The sequence below is a fragment of the Eumetopias jubatus genome, unplaced genomic scaffold (assembly GCF_037043125.1).
Source record: "Eumetopias jubatus isolate StellerSeaLion01/CBP00866 unplaced genomic scaffold, mEumJub1_p1.0 scaffold_10, whole genome shotgun sequence".
Classification (NCBI taxonomy): Eukaryota; Metazoa; Chordata; class Mammalia; order Carnivora; family Otariidae; genus Eumetopias; species Eumetopias jubatus.
The window spans coordinates 55,426,699-55,443,966 of record NW_028274816.1 but is presented as its reverse complement, the minus strand read 5'-3'; the positions used below and the strand labels follow the sequence as shown (position 1 = coordinate 55,443,966).

Sequence of the window (17,268 nt, the reverse complement as noted above, 5' to 3'; positions counted from 1 at the left end):
ATCACCACCAGTTCCCATACACCTTTCCTCCAGTTTCTCCCATTTCCATCTTGGTCTACTTAATTTTTGCTCTGTCTAGAAGTTCTGGGTGGTTGCAGTCCGAGTGGTTCAAGATGAGTCTGGAAGAAAACTGAGTAACTATTTCTTGGAGTAAGAGGGTCAGCGATGTACAGGAAAAAAAGAACCCTTGGCTGGGGCAGGTCCCTACCCCAATCCTCCCCAATTCTGCCCTAGTTTTATTCTCATTCATTTAATCCACCCAAACTTCCCTGAATGTCCAGCCGGGTGTGGGGCAGTGCTAGGGACAGAGCTGTCATTAAGACATTCCTGGCCTGGCACTCACGTGGCTTCCAGTCCTGCGGGGGGAGACAGACCCATCCCCCAGACAGTAACAACCTCGAGTAAGCAGGGCTGGGATGGAGTGAACACAGGGGGCTGCAGGAGCCCAGAGGAGGCATCTGACCCAGCCTGGTGGTCTGGGAGGACTTCCTGGAAAAGGGAGCACCCAAGCTGAGATTTGAAGGAGAAAGAGAAGTTAGTGGATAGGAGTGTTTCAAGCAGAGGGACTAGCATATGCCGTGGCCCGGAACGGAGAGAAAGCCTTGAGTGTCTTCTGAAGTTCAGATAATGACCATGACCTTCTCCTGCTCACAAAGCTTCCTAGGCTCCCCAGGCGCCTTGTTAACACATAGTTCAAATTCCTTAGCTTGGCATTCATACATTCCTTCAACAAACATTTACCTAGTCAGTGTTCTCTGATGGTTGTAAAGATCAAAGTAATTGCTAATATTTGTTGAAACAGCTACAGGGTGTCAGACACTGTTCAAAGCACCTATTGACTGATTAGCATGTGTTAACTCCTCACGGAAATCCTTAAGATGTTTCTCCTGTTCATGGCACAGCCAGATTGAAGAACTTGTGACAGCAATCACAGGAAGTAGGAGAGCTGGGATTCAAACCTGTGACTCCAGACCTCATGCTATCTCTGCTTCAACTCAACGAAGGCGTGGACTGTGGGGAATTGTGGAGATGCATTACATTTATTCACGCATCCCTACTGTCCAGGATGTATTAAGCCTGGAAATACTGTAGAGAATATTACCCAGACACTGCCCTGTGAGGCTCATGCTCTAGGAAACTAGCTAATGTTAAACTAGATGATCAACAGGGTAATGACAGAGTAAAGAAATAAACGAGGGAGAGACAGAGGACCTGGGGGTGAGAGGGTGAGCTGTCGAGAGCATGGCCAGGGAAGGCTGATTTGGGCTTGGGCCAAGATTTGGTTGGAGCTAAGGAGCTGGCTTTACAAAAAAAGGGGGGGGGGGAGAAGAACAGTTCAGGGAAGGGGAAAACAGCAAGTACAAAAGCCCCGTGGCACATCTGAGGGTCAGAAAGGAGGCTTGGATGGCAGGAGAGAGATAGGAGATGAGGTCAGAGAGATCACAGTGGAGGCCATGGGCGCAAGAGGGGAGTGTGGACATGGCATTTAGGGACCTGAAGGCCATGGTTAAGTTTTGGGACCGTATTCTGAAGTTCACAGAGAATGAGAGGTTTGAAGCAGGAGTGACACGACCTGATTTGTATTTTAGAAACCTTATTCTGCTGCTATGTGATCTTCAACATCCAACAGCTTCCTTCCCCTTCTCTACCCACACCTGCCCAAGACACCATCACCCCTCCCACAGACTGAACTGGGATCCTGGCTTCTACCCTCAACTCCCATAGTCTTTTTCCCCACCCAGCAGCCAGATGGACCCCTTAGATCTTGAATCTAATCATGTCCCTTCTCTGCTGAGAAAACCCACCCTCCATGGCTCCCACCTCACTCAGAGCACAAGCCAAATTTCTTACAGTAGCCCACAGGGTCCTGCATCATCTCTCACCTCCCCCTGCTCCCCCTCTCAATCTAGCCAACCATGATGTTCCTTGAATACCTAAGTCATGCTCTGACCTCAGGGCCTTTGCACTGGCTGTTCCCTCTGCCTGAGATGCTCTTTCCCCACATGTCTATAAGACTCCCTTGCTGGGCGCCTGGGTGGCTCAGTTGGTTAAGCGACTGCCTTCGGCTCAGGTCATGATCCTGGAGTCTCTGGATCGAGTCCCGCATCGGGCTCCCTGCTCAGCAGGGAGTCTGCTTCTCCCTCTGACCCTCTTCCCTCTCGTGCTCTCTATCTCTCATTCTCTCTCTCAAATAAATAAATAAAAAATCTTAAAAAAAAGTTTATAAGACTCCCTTGCTTACCTCCTCCAAGAGACCTTCCCTGACCGCTCTCTATCTCCCTACCCCCCTTATTTTTTTCTCTATAGTACATAGCCTTACCCAATATATCATCTATCATTTGTTTGTCTTATTTGTTATCTTTATAAAGTTCCAGCTCCATGAAGGCAGGCATTTCTGTATGTTTTGCTTATTTCTGTATCTTCAGCACCTAGAAGAGTGCCAGGCACACATTGCGTAATCAGTAAATATTTGTTGAATGAATGAGCAAATACTCTCCCCAAATTTCTATGCCAGCCACCGGAATACGTATCCTGTTATTCTTATTTTCTGTCTCTTGTTTCCATCTTTCTCTGCTGGAGCCTCTCTCCTGCATCACCCTGAGTGTGAGGGTGTCCTTCTCTCTCTGCAGACCTGCATTTGAAATCCAGGTTCACTGGACATCGATAAGAGATGTTGCCCCTCTAAGCCTCAGTTTCCTGCTCTGTAAAATGGGGATATTAGAAGACTACTTGTCAGAGCTGTTGGGTGGCTTCCATGAGATCCAACTGGCCAGTACTCAGCAGAGAACGTGAGGACAATGGCTGTGACTTCCTTGTTCCTGGGGGAGTCTCTCACCTCTCCGTCTTTCTTTTTTGTAAGATTTTATTTATTTATTTATTTAAGAGAGAGAGAGCATGAGCAGGGGGAGGGACAGGGGAAAGGGGCAAGCAGACTCCCCTGCTGAGCAGGGAGCCAGTGCAGAGCTCCCTGTGGGGGCTCAACGCCAGGCTCAATGTCAGAACCCCAAGATCACGGGGGTTAGACACTTAACCGCTTAACCCACTGAGCCACCCAGGCGCCCCCTCCCCTCCCCGTCTTGGTCTCTGCACAAGCATGCCCCTCGGTCCCTCTGGGAATCCTGACCGCCACTCATCTGTGTCTCCCCCACTTTCTCTGGGTCCCCCTGCTCCTGACTCACCCCTGCCCCACCCGCCCCTCTCTGACTTCCAGGCACCAGGCTGAGAGGGAAACTCACAAGTAAACAAGGCAGCCTTGGAGTCTGGAGACAGGACGGCCATGGTGGGGGTGGGGGATGTGATGGAGTAAACACCACGGCTGATGAATTTCTCATCAGTATCATCTCTACCTTTCCCTCAGTACACAGCCCCAGCCACTCCAGGGAAGAAGGTTTGTCTGAGGAGGGACGTCCTGCAGTTACTGATCCAGTAAAATACCACCAGGAGGGGGAGGAAAGGTAGCCATGGCCCTAATAACAGAGTCCTAGAAAAAAGCGAGGGCGGGTAGGGGGTGGGGGTGGGGCGCGGGATAAGTAATAAAGAAAAAAAGAAAAACAGACTTGCAAACAACAGAATCTGAGTCTCCAGACAGTAGGTGCCATTATTAAGAGAAGTCATGGAACCTCGAAACCCCCATTTGTCCGTAGTCACCCTCACGCATGCAGCTGATGCCACAGCTGCGACGACCACCACTCGGTCCCCGAGTCCCTGTCCACACGCAAGGACTCACACCTGCTGAGCGAAAGGTCCTGACCGTGACTTTGTGGAGAGCACTTAGCCCAGAGAACCCCATATTTGTCCTGGCCCCTCCCTCCAGGAGCCTTGTTCTTCCACATGGTAGATTCCGGTCTCTTCTGCCTTCAAGAAGGTCCATCCTTGGCGAGTAGGTCTCATGTGTTCTACCAGTGAAAATCTATGTGGCTCAGCTACCCCATCCTTCCCAGTTTCCCACCTCATCCTACAGTCCCTACACTGGGCAGATCCCACCCCGCTCCCCTGCTTTTTTGGGGGAGGGGAGTAGAGAGAGAGAGAGAATCTTAAGCAGGCTCCACGCTCAGCACGGAGCCCTACATGGGGTTCGATCCCACGACCCTGAGATCGTGATCTGAGCCAAAATCAACAGACACTTAGAACTGACTGAGCCACCAGGCGCCCCAGCCCTGCTCTCTGCTAACCACTTTTGCAGACTTTCACAGGAATGGGAGGATGTCCTGAGTTCAGCTCCAGCCTACCCTCACTCTCCATATAACCTTGGACAAGCCCCTCCACCCCTCTGTACTTCCCATTGCTCATCTGTAAAATGGGGCTCTTAATACACCCTAGTTTACAGGGTCTGGGTAGAGCATGATGCTGACCCAAAGGAGATGCTCAGTAAATAAGGGCCCTTAAAATTATCGCCTTAACTGTGTCTTAATTATCCTAGCTAATATTTAATAAACACATCCAATGAACCAGGCTCTGTGCTTTGGGGCAGGTGCTGACGTCATTCCCTCTTGACAGATGGGAAACTGAGGCTAGGAGTTAAGTAATAAGCCCACTCGGCAAGCAGGTGGTAGAGCTGAGCTAGAATCCGGGGTTGATTACTGAGCATTTATCCATGATGCTGTCCACCAACTGACCTGGGGTGTTTTGTGCTCAAGTCACCCCACTGCCTGACCCAAGGACCCCAACACTCTAGAACAGAGAGGTCTGACTCACTTCTTCGGGGAGGTGAACCAGCAGAAGACTTCACAGCTCACTGTATAACCAGGGTGTACTTTTATTTATGGGTTTCCAGAAAGTGCTTAGTGTGCACATGAATCCAGGGACCTTGGCCAGGAACCGTAGCTTGAACTGAATTCTTGAATCCTTCCCATCCAGAGGCCTGTTTCAACTTCTGCAAAATAAGAAAGTGGGGCAAGCTAGACCAGGTGGTCTGGAAGACTCTATGGAGCGCTTGGATGCATTCATTTATTCATTCATTGTGATGACAAGTATTTATCGAGGTGGTATAGGGCAGTGGTTAAAGGCAAAGACTTTGGACTCTGGCACATCCAGGTTGGAATCCCAGCTCTGCTGCTTGCCAGCTGTGTGACCATAGACAAGTCACTTAACCTCTCTGAGCATCAATTGCCACCTTTGCAAATCATGACTAATAAGAGCACTTGACTGAAGAAAGGGATGAGGGTTAAGTGACTTGAGATGTGTACGGGGCCTTGTGGGGACAGCCTCAGCCCTGGCCTCAGGGGCCCACAGTCCAGAGGGAAAGACAGACCCATCCCCAGTCAGTGGTAACTCAGAGTGGGCAGGACTGGGATGTGGTCACCTAGAGAAGTTGACCCAGGGATTCAGCCTGAAGGTCAAGAGGGTTTCCTGGAGGAGGAGACATTAGAACTGAACAGTGACAGCCATTGTAAGCACTCAAGATACAGGAGTCACCCATGTGCAAACTTATAATTGGTCTGTGGACATTTAGAGCAAGGAAATAGAACGTGGTCTGGAGAGTCAGGTCACCTCCATCCATTCATTCATCTTTTCCTTTTTTAAGATTTTTTTTTAAGTAATCTCTGCACCCAACATGGGACTTGAACTCACAACCCCAAGATCAAGAGTCGCACGCTCCACCGACTAAGCCAGCCAGGTGCCCCCATTCATTCATCTTGTTAATACCTCCTGCTCTGCTCAATGCCCAGCCCTGAGCTGGGCAACGCTGGGGACACATCAGCGCCTGAGACAGCCCTGGCCCTGACCTCCCAGGGCTCATGGGTTCGATATCTGAGGACAAATCTGTCCTTGGGAGAACAAGTCATTAACCAAATCATTACTTCAAAAGGAAATTACAGAAAGCTGGGAAATCATATGGCAAGAAAACCTTTCCTGTGACATTCATGAATTCCTCCCTTTGTTGCCTCCCAACCATGAGCCCATCCACAGAAAAAATACATTAACTCAATAAGCATTTATTAAGCTCTTTCTGAAAGCATAACATGGTGTTTACCGTTAGGGATTTTTAACAGACTTTGTTCAGACTTTCCTTCCTGACCAAACTGAGACAATGTGAGCTGATGGGGACAGCCCCACTGCCCCTATCCAGTCAACAGCAAACAGAGGAGTGTCCTAAAACATATTTCTCTTATGTCCTTCCCCTGATTATAGCCTTCAGTGGCTCCCTGTGGCTCTGAAGGCAAAGACCGATGGGCTGACTTTGGCCTGTATCACTGGTTCTTACTCTGTAAGACCCAACACTTGCTTTATCTAACATTTTGAAATGCCTCTTTAATATTCTGAAATTAGGGGCGCCTGGGTGGTTCAGTCGGTTAAGCGTCTGCCTTGGGCTCAGGTCATGATCTCGGTGTCCTGGGATCGAGCCCTGAGACGGGCTCCCTGCTCAGCAGGGAGTCTGCTCCTCCCTCTCCCTCTGTGATCACTCTCTCTCTCTGTCCCTCTGACAAATAAATAAATAAAATCTTTAAAAAAATAAAAACAGGGGTGCCTGGGTGGCTCAGTTGTTAAGCGTCTGCCTTCGGCTCAGGTCGTGATCCCAGAGTACTGGGATCGAGCCCCGCATCGGGCTCCCTGCTCAGAGGGAAGCCTGCTTCCCCCTCTCCCACTCTCCCTGCTTGTGTTCCCTCTCTCACTGTGTCTCTCTCTGCCAAATAAATAAATAAATAAAATCTTAAAATAAAAATAAAAATAAAATAATAATAATATTCTGAAATTAAACTCATAGGTAATATAGCCCACCAACACACAGGTTGTATTTTCAAAAATTAATATCCTGTCTTAATTGAGCTACAAAGGGGAAATAAAAGACAGCCATTTATAATAAAATAATAATCCGTTTTCATGTATGGATGCTCAGAAAAGGCCAATCTAAAACACATCTCACTTGGCAGATACTAGCATCTCTGTGTAGACTCCCACAAATGAGGCAGGGACAAACTGTGTTTTGTTTGGACAGTTGCCACAATCAGCATCGCCTGGGGTGGTGGGGCTTCTAGAAATAATGAACAGCTCTGAATAACAATGTACGCAGTGGTTGTGTCCCAGGAAAAGTCAGTGTATCCGAAAATACCGTGAAAGCACTAGTGTTTACATGCAACAGTGAGGCTCTAGACCCAGATCATCACAAATGCATTTTTTTACATATATGGGTGTCCAGTGGGGACACTGGATGGTTAAATAGGGCCCAAGACAGATCTTGGTCATGTGGATTGTTGAGATATCCGGCATCCCTGGTCCCTGCCCACTAAATCCAGTCACACTGCCGATCACCGTGACAAACCCAGTGGGCCCCAACCATTGCCAAAACAGCCCCTAAAAGCAACCCACAGTCTGGGATCTTGGGATCCTCTCTCTGTTCCATCCACCCCACCCCCTTTGTTGTCCCCAAACTTCAGGCCTCCATATCCTGTGTCCCTCTTTCTGGGAGGTTCTTTGTTATGGTCTCAGCTTCTAGGCCACTTCCCCCCAGCCCAGTCTCCCTCGGAGCACCCTGTCTGTATGCAATTGGGTGTTTTTGGTCTATTTTCTCATTTGCTGGCTGTTCCCCCAGTGGGCTGGTAGCTCGTGAAACAGGCACCAGATTCGGCGTGGTCACTGCCGAGTTTCTAGCATCCCACGGAGTGGTCAAGGGGACAGATGAAGGTTAGTGGAGAAAGAATTCCTGGAGGGGGTGTCGGCAGGAGGTAAGGCTTTTCTCGGCCCCCAAGATCAGGTAGGATGTGGGACAATGCACAGGGCCACGGCAGGGCATTCTAAGGGAGACTGTGCCAAGCCACAGTCCTCTGCTGCCTCTAAGATCAATTCCCAGCATTTCTAGAGTCAGACTGGGTGTGAATTCCAACTGTGCCATTTCCCTGCTGAGCAACCTAAAGTACATTCCTTAACCTCTCTGAGCCTCATATCCTTCTTTATAAAATGCAACTGATAATGCCCACTTCCCTGAGTGGTTATGAGGCTCAAATCATGTGGATCTTATAGATCTCACAGATCTCATTTCTAGAACATAGATCTCGTTTATACAACATTGAACACCATAGTGTGCACTCAAAAAATATTTGTTGAATAGATGGCTCCCAGTTCAGGACCTGGGTCAGAGTCCCAGCTCTGGCACTTGCATGCTTTGTGACTCCAGGCCAGTGAGTATCCCTCTCTGAGCTCCAGGTAACTCGTCTATCATGTGGCGCTCATAACTGTGTTTCCCACATAGACGTTGTAAGAATGAGATCAGATCACGCAGGTAACTACTGTGCAACACAGCGTCTGGCTCGTGGTAAGGACCTGTTATTATCAGGAATGGTTCTGGAGTATATGGAGGCCCCTAGCCTTGGAATAAGGGAGGATGGGGGCGTGGGGGCATTTGCACACATGGAGCTTAATGGAATGGATAGAGAAACTGAGGTCCAGGGAAAGGAAGGGCCTTTCCAGAAGTCGCAGGGCACCCTGGAGGCTGAGCAAGGACCAGAGACAAGGGGAAGGGCCTCTTCCCCATCTCTGTGGGGGATTACAGTCAGATGGGGATTGTGGGCAGGGAGTGGGCCCTTTAAATCCTAAGCTCCACCTTTGCTTAGAAGGGTCTTTGGGGGAGTATAAAAGGGGGTGCAGTTCCTCTCTGCTCCAGGAAAGCACCTGTTGCTTCTGCCCACCAGCCCCCGAAGCCCTGGCCTCCCTCTAGCCGCCCCCCCGCCCCCCCCCCCCCCGCCTCTGCCTGGGAGACATGCAGCTGCCGCCCTTTGACATGTGGAAGGACTACTTCAACCTGAGCCAGGTGGTGTTGGCCCTGATCCAGAGTGGGGGGCAAAACCCAGAGGCCCAGGGGAATGGGGAGGCGAGGCCTGGGCCCCAGCTGGGGCAGGAGCAGGGTCTGGGAGGGCCGGGGGCTAGCAGAGGCCTGGCTACCCTGTGCAATTTCTGCAAGCACAACGGGGAATCGCGCCACGTCTACTCCTCACACCAGCTGAAGACCCCTGAGGGCGTGGTGGTGTGCCCCATCCTGCGGCATTATGTGTGTCCCCTGTGCGGGGCCACCGGGGGCCAAGCCCACACGCTCAAGTACTGCCCACTCAACGGCGGCCAGCAGTCTCTCTACCGGCGCAGCGGGCGCAATTCGGCTGGCCGCAAGGTCAAGCGCTGAGGAGCGCAAGATGCCCACCCCGCGCCCCCCCAACCCTCCTGGTTCGGTCCCTGCCAAGTCCCTGGACCCTCCCCCAGCCCTTGGGGGCTTCTGGCTCCCAGAGCTACTCCCTGCTGGATCCTGAAACAATGCAGGCTATTGGGGAGCCAGGCCAGCTCTGCCCCCACCCCCGGGACCTCTCAGGCCTTGGGGTTCTGAACTGAGGGTGTCTGTGGATTCTGGATGCGGCAGGACCGCTGCCCCTGGACCGCACGGCCTTGTGGCTCCTTCTGGGCCCCCAGTTCATGGATCTTTCATCTTTCTGGGGCTGCTGGTGACATGAGCCCTGCCCCCCTTGACTTCTCAGCCCCATGGTTCCATTCCTTCTGGAATTCTTGGAACGTTGGACCTACAGGACCCAGCGTGCTCTCCCAGGCCCGCCCTTAGAATCTGGAGAGAGTGAACAAGACTGGCTTGGACACTCTAGCCCAAGAACTTCCAAGATGGGATTCTGACTTGAGACCAGCCCTGTCCACCTTCTTCAACCACCTGTAGACCCACGGTTTCATCACAAACCTCCCTGGACTGTTCCTTCCCTGCCCCAGCAGCCCGTTCCATCAGGAGCTGGGCATGGGAGGAGACACACTGCAGGGGGAGGGGGGCACCTGGTCTCCCAAGGCTTATCTGGGAGTGGAGAGCCTTGGGGTGCTTGGGACACCCTTCAGCTCCCCCTGGTCGACCTTCTTGTTGATTCTGTTTCACTGCACTCCTGCCCCCAACCCGCAAATCACCGATGGGCGTTTCCCCCAGCAGGAGAGCTGCTTTCCACGGACTCCCACCCACCTTTCAAATCCCCCTGGTTTGCTAAAGGTCTTTTTTTTTTTCTCCCATTTTTTTCATCCTCTAACACTTAATCAACGAAGCTCCGACAAGAAAGGGGTTTTAGTGCCCAGATGGGAAAGGCAACTGCCTAGATTTTCTTTTGGGGCCAACGGAAAGAAAGAGCTCCAGTCAGATTTTAAGTTGCTCAGTTTGGGGCTCAGGGCTGGGGCCCCGGTGTTCAGCTCTGGTGAATAAAGAGCATTTCTGGTTGTCTTTGAAATCACTCTGGTTCTGTCTTCTACCCTGGAGCCTGGGGGAGGGAACGACGTTTGTCCCAATGCGGGGGAAACAGGAGACAGAACAGGAATGGGTCTGGGTTCCCCTCATGACGTGCCCCCCACCACATCCCCCAACACAGGTCACCTAGGGACTGGTCCCCACGTCCCAGCCTCCACCTTAAGCCTAGATTCCTTTTCCATGTCCTTCTTGGGGCTCTGTCCAGGGGTCCCCCTCCCAGCCCGCTAGACCACAGGTCTTCCAGGACCAACTTGATGGTAGTTCTTAAACTTTGGGCTCCCAGACCCCCTTTGGAGAGGCGGCGGAAGATATGGTCCCTGGCCCCTCAGAAATGCACACATGCACAAATCATATCAAGGTTTCTTTTATTCCACCGGGCCACAAATATTTACTGATCACTTACTTTGTGCCAGGCCTCTCAAGGCACTGGTGGGTACGGCTCCTGCCCTCGCGGAGCTTACTTTCTTGTGGGGCAGGGGGCGCATTGACCATCAATCAGCAAATATATAGTAACATGACAGGTGGGTGAGAAGTGCTCTGCAGGAAAAGCAGGTACGGTAAAGGGGTGCAGAGAGAAAGGAGAGACTGTTTTCTACGGGGCGGTCAGGGCAGGTCTTTCTGTGGAGGTGACATGTGAGCAAAATCCAAACGAAATGAGGCAAGCAGAGACTATCTGGAGGAACGGCATTCCGGGCAGAGGGGATGGCAGATTCAAAGGCCCTGTGGTGGTGGGAGGCTGGCTGAGTAGTAAGAGTGAAGATCAGAGAGTCACATGGGGAGGGCAGTTGAGAATCTTGCAGACCCTGGTGAGAACTTGACCTTTATGGCACATCTCCAGACTGCGAATTGCACCGTGGGCCCCTACGTATATACACTAGTCACACAGGGAACCAAAGAGCCCAGTCCAGGACCTCACAAGACACAGCTTTTCCAAAAACACAGCTCTGCGCACAACAGAGACCCCCCAAGTTAAGCCAAACAATAGATAAAAAGAGAATGCCCCAACTCCAGAGCTGTGGTGGGCCCCGGGCAGCAGGGTGAGCCCCAGAAGAAGGGGGAGCTGCACTGGGCGGGGAGATGATGACCTTTCAAATGGGGCGATGGAGGAGAGCTTCATAGTTTAATAAAGGGACCGTGTCTGACAAAGCTTGGGCAGCAGGTATGGAAAGGGACAAGGGGTGTTGTGCGCCATACTTGGGGGCATTACAATGGGTGGGGGGTGCACTTTAGAGCTGGAGAAGTAAGGGAGGGGAAGATGCTGAGGTGGGTCTGGAGTGTGGAGGATGGGAGGCTCCTGGGGACATCCACAAGCGCTTCACAGGGTGATGCATCCTGGAAGCTTCTAGACACCTGCGATGGGGCTCAGAGGAGAGGGCTGGAGACAAGTAGCTAGTGGTTGTCAAGTTGGCGGGGTTTGTTTTTTTAATGAGTTAAGTCATTTATTCAACTGATGATTACGTGGCAGGGTAGCTGACAGAAGGTGAGGACACTAAAAAAGCCAAGGGAGCAATGGACCCTGAGCTCCATCTCCTCCAACACCTCACACCTGCAGAGTTCTGTGCACCTGTTCCAATGGCTCCCTGCCATCAGGCTTCTCATGACCTCCACACCAGGCTGAGACCCAACTCCGCCCAGACACTCCACAAGTCACAGCGTCCTGGCTGCCTCCCCTGGATGCCCAGGGGAAGGGAGACGTCTGGGTGACATGCAGGTGTCTGGTGCAGGTTCCGGTTGGGGGAATGGGGTCAGTTAGGACATGGTGAGCATAAGGTGCTCAATGGGTGCTATGAGTTGAATTTGGTCCCCCCCCAAAAAAAGAAGGTATGTTGAAGTCCTAACCCCCAGTGCTTCAGAATGTGACCTTCTTTGGACATAGGGTCATCGGAGATGTAATCAGTTAAGATGAGGTCATACTAGAGTAGGGGGTGCTCTTAATCCAACATGACTGGTGTCCTTATAAGAAGAGGAAAGCGGACGCCTGGGTGGCTCAGTCGGTTAAGTGTCTGCCTTTGGCTCAGGTCATGATCCCGGGATCCTGGGGTCGAGCCCGGAGTCGTGGGGCTCCCTGCTCAGCAGGGAGTCTGCTTCTCCCTCTGCCTCTGCCCTTCCCACCATTCAGGTGCTCGCTGTCTCTCAAATAAATAAATAAAATCTTTAAAAACAAAACAAAACAAAAAGGCCCAGGGCAGCCAGAGGCTGCAGGAGGCAAGGAAGGATCCTCCCCTAGAGCCTTCAGAGGGAGTACGATACTGCCAACAGCTTGGTTTCAGGATTTCTAGCCTCCAGAAATGGGGGAGTATATTTGTGTTGTTTTAAGTCACTTTGTGGTATTGTTACGGCTGCCCTTGGAAACCGAGGCATCCTTGAGAAACTAATACATGGGGCACCCAGGGGAGGCATCCAGAATGCTCTTCACACCAGGGGGAGTCTGGGTTGAGAGGGGAGCTGGTCTAAATCAGCTTGTGAGAAGGCTGGAGACAGCGAGCCGGGGACAGAAGTGAGGCGTCTGGAGCTCTGCAGTGTGGGTAAGTTGAGGCAGGATGCAAGTAGGCTGGCATCCTCCAGCACCTCCCCCGTCCCCCATGAACACAGAGACAAGGCAGCTAGGCAGATGGACAGCTCACAAGGCAGCCTCCTGGGCTCAGAGCAGGCAGACAAGGGGCAGGGTAGCCTGGAAGGGCAACCAGAAACGTCTGCTCAGGGGCTTTGTGCGGCCACTTTGCCCCTTCTCGAGCAGGACAGAGGAGGAGACCGAGGCTGCACTCCATGCAGAGGAGCAAATACTTGGAAGTGACCTCCAGATCCACTTTGGGCTTAGGAGGTGCAGTTCGGCACCCACTTAGCACTGGGGAAGGAAAATCAGATCCACTAAAGACTGACCTAGAACCCCACAGGGTTCCCGTTGTGGACTCCCTGAACCTCAGGTTCCCACTGTGCACATGGGTGCCTACCATTTTGTGGGGCTTGGAAAATGAATTTGCGCACCCGCGGCAGTCCAGGTGTCCTGGTGAGGCGTGCCTAGAAGTTAAAGCTGATTTCCACTGTTGACCAGAATCGGGGCCATTCTGGAGGATTTCTTTTCTTTTCTTTTCTTTTTAAGGTTTTATTTATTTATTTGTCAGAGAGAGAGAGAGCACAAGCAGGGAGAGCCGCGGAGGGAGAGGCAGACTCCCCACTGAGCAAGGAGCTCGATCCCGGGACCCCGGGATCTTGACCTGAGCCGAAAGGCAGACGCTTAACCCACTGAGCCACCCAGACGTCCCCGTTCTGGAGGATTTCCTATGAAGGAGAGGAAAAGGTAACTCTATTAACTTTTTTTTTTAACTTTAATCTGTATTGAGCATGCTGAGAGATCACTTTTTAGGTTTCTCTTCCTTTTCCTTTGTGTGTCTTTCAGTCAGTCCTTTTGGTCTCCTCCCTCCCTCGCTGGCCTCATCTTTCCCGTCTTCCTTCTCCCCTCTCCCTCTCACCCTTCCTTCCCTCTCCTCCATCAGTCATTCTGACAAATGCAAACCTTTCTCCCAGATTCCACTCTCATCACGTACCACTGTCAATGAAATAGCTGCTCGAATGTCTCATTCCGTCCAAAACAGAAATCCTGTCTGCTCTACCCTCCGAATACACCCAGAATCTGACCATCTCCCCCAGCCCACTACTACCTACCTGATCCCCACCATAACTCCTCACCTGGACTGAGGCAGTCACTTCCTCACTGGTATCCCGGCTTCTGCTCTTGACCTCCTAGAGTGTACTTCAAACCCCAACAAAAGTGATCCTGTTAAAACCAAGTCGGCTCGTGCTCCTCCTCAGCTCAGAGCCCTCCCATGGTCCCTGTCTCACTAAGTAAAAGCCCAAGTCCTGGACTCTCTCTCTGACCTCCTCTCCCTCCCACCCACTCTTTCCTAGCTGTTCCTTGAATGCTCCAGGAACATGCCTGCCTCAGGGCCTTTGCACTTACCCTTCCCCCTCCTTGGATTGCCCTTGCCCCAGATAGCCACATGGCTTCCTTCCTTGCCTCCTATAGTCCTTTGCTTATATGTCACCTTCTCTGTGAGGCCCTTCCCCTCCTCACACTCTTGATCTTTCTTACCCTGTTCTCCTTCTCTTTCCTCCTTAACACCTCCCACCATCTAGCATGCTTTACTGCTTATTTATTGATTAGGTCTGTGGTTACGGTGGTCAGTTCGATGTGTCAGCTTGGCAAAGCTACAGTCCCCGGCTATTGAAACACTAATCCTGGTGTTGCCACGAAGGTATTTTGTGGATGCGATTAAAGTCTATATTTAGTTCACTTTAAGTAAGGAAGATTATCCTGGATAATCGGGGTGGGCCTGATCCAATTAGTTGACAGGTTTAAAGAACAGAGCTGAGACTTCCTCTCCGGAATTCTGTTCCTTTCACTTTTTACTGCAAACCACAATGAGAAATTCATTTCACATCTTGATTCAACACACACACACCCAGAACAAAAGTTTCACAAAATAATAATCTTAGTAATATTAGCGAGACAATTATTACATACCAGGAGCTGCTCAGATACTTAATACATATTGGCCCATCACAGTCTAACGAGGTAGATTCTGGGGTTAATCCACCCTTTCTGGAGAGGAAAAGTAAGGCCCGGAGAGGTTAACTGACCTGTCCAACATTACATAACAAGTGAGTGGGAGAATTTGAACCCTGATAGGCTGGCTCCGGAGTTGAGGAATTTCCACTATCCTGAGATGCGTCTCAAGAACGTCTGAAAATATATAAGAAACCAAAGTTCCTCAAAGCAATACGCACCTTACTCCATACAGCACAGTCTGATTTTTTCCGATTCTGCTTTATTTTGTTTCTTTAATGCTTGTTACAACCCATTAAGTATTTTTCAGGACCCACAGTTTGGAAAACAAGCCTTAGAAAGGCTTCCCTGATCTACCCCCATCCCAGGGCCCTTGCTCTCTGACCTCCCATACCCACAACTGCAGAGCTCCACACGCCTCACCTCTGCCCATGGCTCCCTGTCTCCAGCTTTCCCATGAGCTCCAAACCTGATTTAGATCCAACTCCCCGCAACCCAGTCTTCTGTGGGGCCACCAGCATCCTGGATGCCTCCTTTAGATGCCCAGCGTATGAGTTTTCCCCGGGGGTGTCATAACCAAGTACTATAAACCAGTGATTTAAAACACAAAGGTATTCTCCCAGTTCTGGAGGCTAGAAATCCAAAATCAAGGTGTTGGCAGTATCGTACTCCCTCTGAAGGCTCTAGGGGAGGATCCTTCCTTGCCTCTTGCAGCCTCTGGCTGCCCTGGGCCTTCCTTGGCTTGTGGCAGGATCACTGCAATCTCTTTCTCTGTCTTCCCTCTATGTACCTCTTTCCTCTTCTTATAAGGACACCAGTCATGTTGGATTAAGAGCGCCCCCTACTCCAGTATGACCTCATCTTATATGACCTACATCTCCAATGACCCTATCTCCAAAGAAAGTCACGTTCTGAAGATTTGGGGGTTAGGACTTCAACATATCTCTTTTTGGGGAAAAATTCAACCCATAATACTCATTGACCACTTTATACTCACCATGTCCTGACTCCATACCTCCAACTGGAACCTGGACCAGAATACTTGCTGTCACCTAGAGGGCTCCCCTCCCCTCCTCAGACTGACAGTCACATGCCCTGTACATACTACCTCTCAAATGTCTTCCAATTCATTTCTACCCTTCCCACCATCCCTGCCTAGTCTTCTCCATCCCTCTTCCTCTCCCCATCCTGCCCCTACCCCAGATTTTTCCTTTGAGTCTAGCCAATAAATCTTTCCTCTTCCCATCTTCTCTCTAGTCAACAGCGGGGGGCTGGGGGTGTCTTTCTAAAGCACAAAGCAAACCCTGTCCTTCCTTTCTCAGAACTCACTGCCTGTAGGCTTGCATTCAGGCTCCTTAATGTTGCCCATAAGGCCCAGCATGGGCTGCCCGTGACCACTGGACCCTGACCGCTCATGGGGCACATGGTGGGACTTCATATAAACCTAGCCCCGGTGAAAGTCACCTTGTTATCCACTGTGCACCTGCACACACTGAGAGTAATGTGATCAGAGAAAAACCCAACTCACTTCAGTTTCAAAGCCAATGACCCTGAATGATTGGGTCTATTTGTCTACTGGCCTGGCCACTCATTCACTATCTCAGTGCTTTCTCCTGTGTCTTCCCTAACCTCAAGATCTCCCTCTCACCTCAGACCCTGCTTCCTACTCGCCTGAGACAACCTAAGGAACAGAAGAGAACATTCATTCACATGTTCCTGACATCACATCTTGCCTCCTGCCTGCCTCCGTGTCCTCCCCCTCCCGCTGGTTTTCTTTGGCTGAACAGCTCTCTCTTTTTTTTTTTAAGATTTTATTTATTTATTTGACAGAGAGAGACACAGCGAGAGAGGGAACACAAGCAGGGGGAGCGGGAGAGGGAGAAGCAGGCTTCCTGCTGAGGAGGGAGCCCAATGTGGGGCTCGATCCCAGGACCCTGGGATCATGATCTGAGCCGAAGGCAGACGCTTAACGACTGAGCCACCCAGGCGCCCCTGGCTGAACAGCTCTTGCCCCTTAGACCACCCTCCACTCCTGCCCTGGGTTCCACTCACCATGCCTATTCGAGGACATTGCTCTACTCTCCCCTCCCTCATCTGCACCATCAATCTCCCCTCTTCTGAATCATCCTGAATTGGCACGTAACATACTATTACAACTCCTATCTTAAATAAACCTCTCAAGACCCCAGGACCTCTTCCAGATATACCCCTTTGACCATATACACTGACTCTCTCTAAACCCTCTCAATCAATCAATCAATCAACCCTCTTTTTTTTACAAGATTTTATTTATCTATCTGAGAGAGGGAGAGAGAGCACGAGCAGGGAGAGGGGCAGAGGGAGAGGAAGAAGCAGACACCGCAACGAGCAGGGAGCCCAATGGACAGATGTGGGGCTCCTTGATCCCAGGACCCCAGGATCATGACCTGAGCAGAAGGCAGATGCTTAACCGACTGAGCCACCCAGGTGCCCCAATGAACCCTCTCTTGAACCC

The 17,268-nt window shown here is 51.0% G+C and overlaps 1 protein-coding gene across 1 annotated transcript; it reads left to right on the top strand.

Annotated features, from left to right (window-relative positions):
• Nucleotides 1-8,695: 8,695 nt before the first annotated feature.
• Nucleotides 8,696-9,112, top strand: NANOS2 (nanos C2HC-type zinc finger 2). Its single transcript, XM_028087850.1, has one exon. It carries the CDS (start codon nt 8,696-8,698, stop codon nt 9,110-9,112), a length of 417 nt encoding a protein of 138 aa, XP_027943651.1.
• Nucleotides 9,113-17,268: the final 8,156 nt, after the last annotated feature.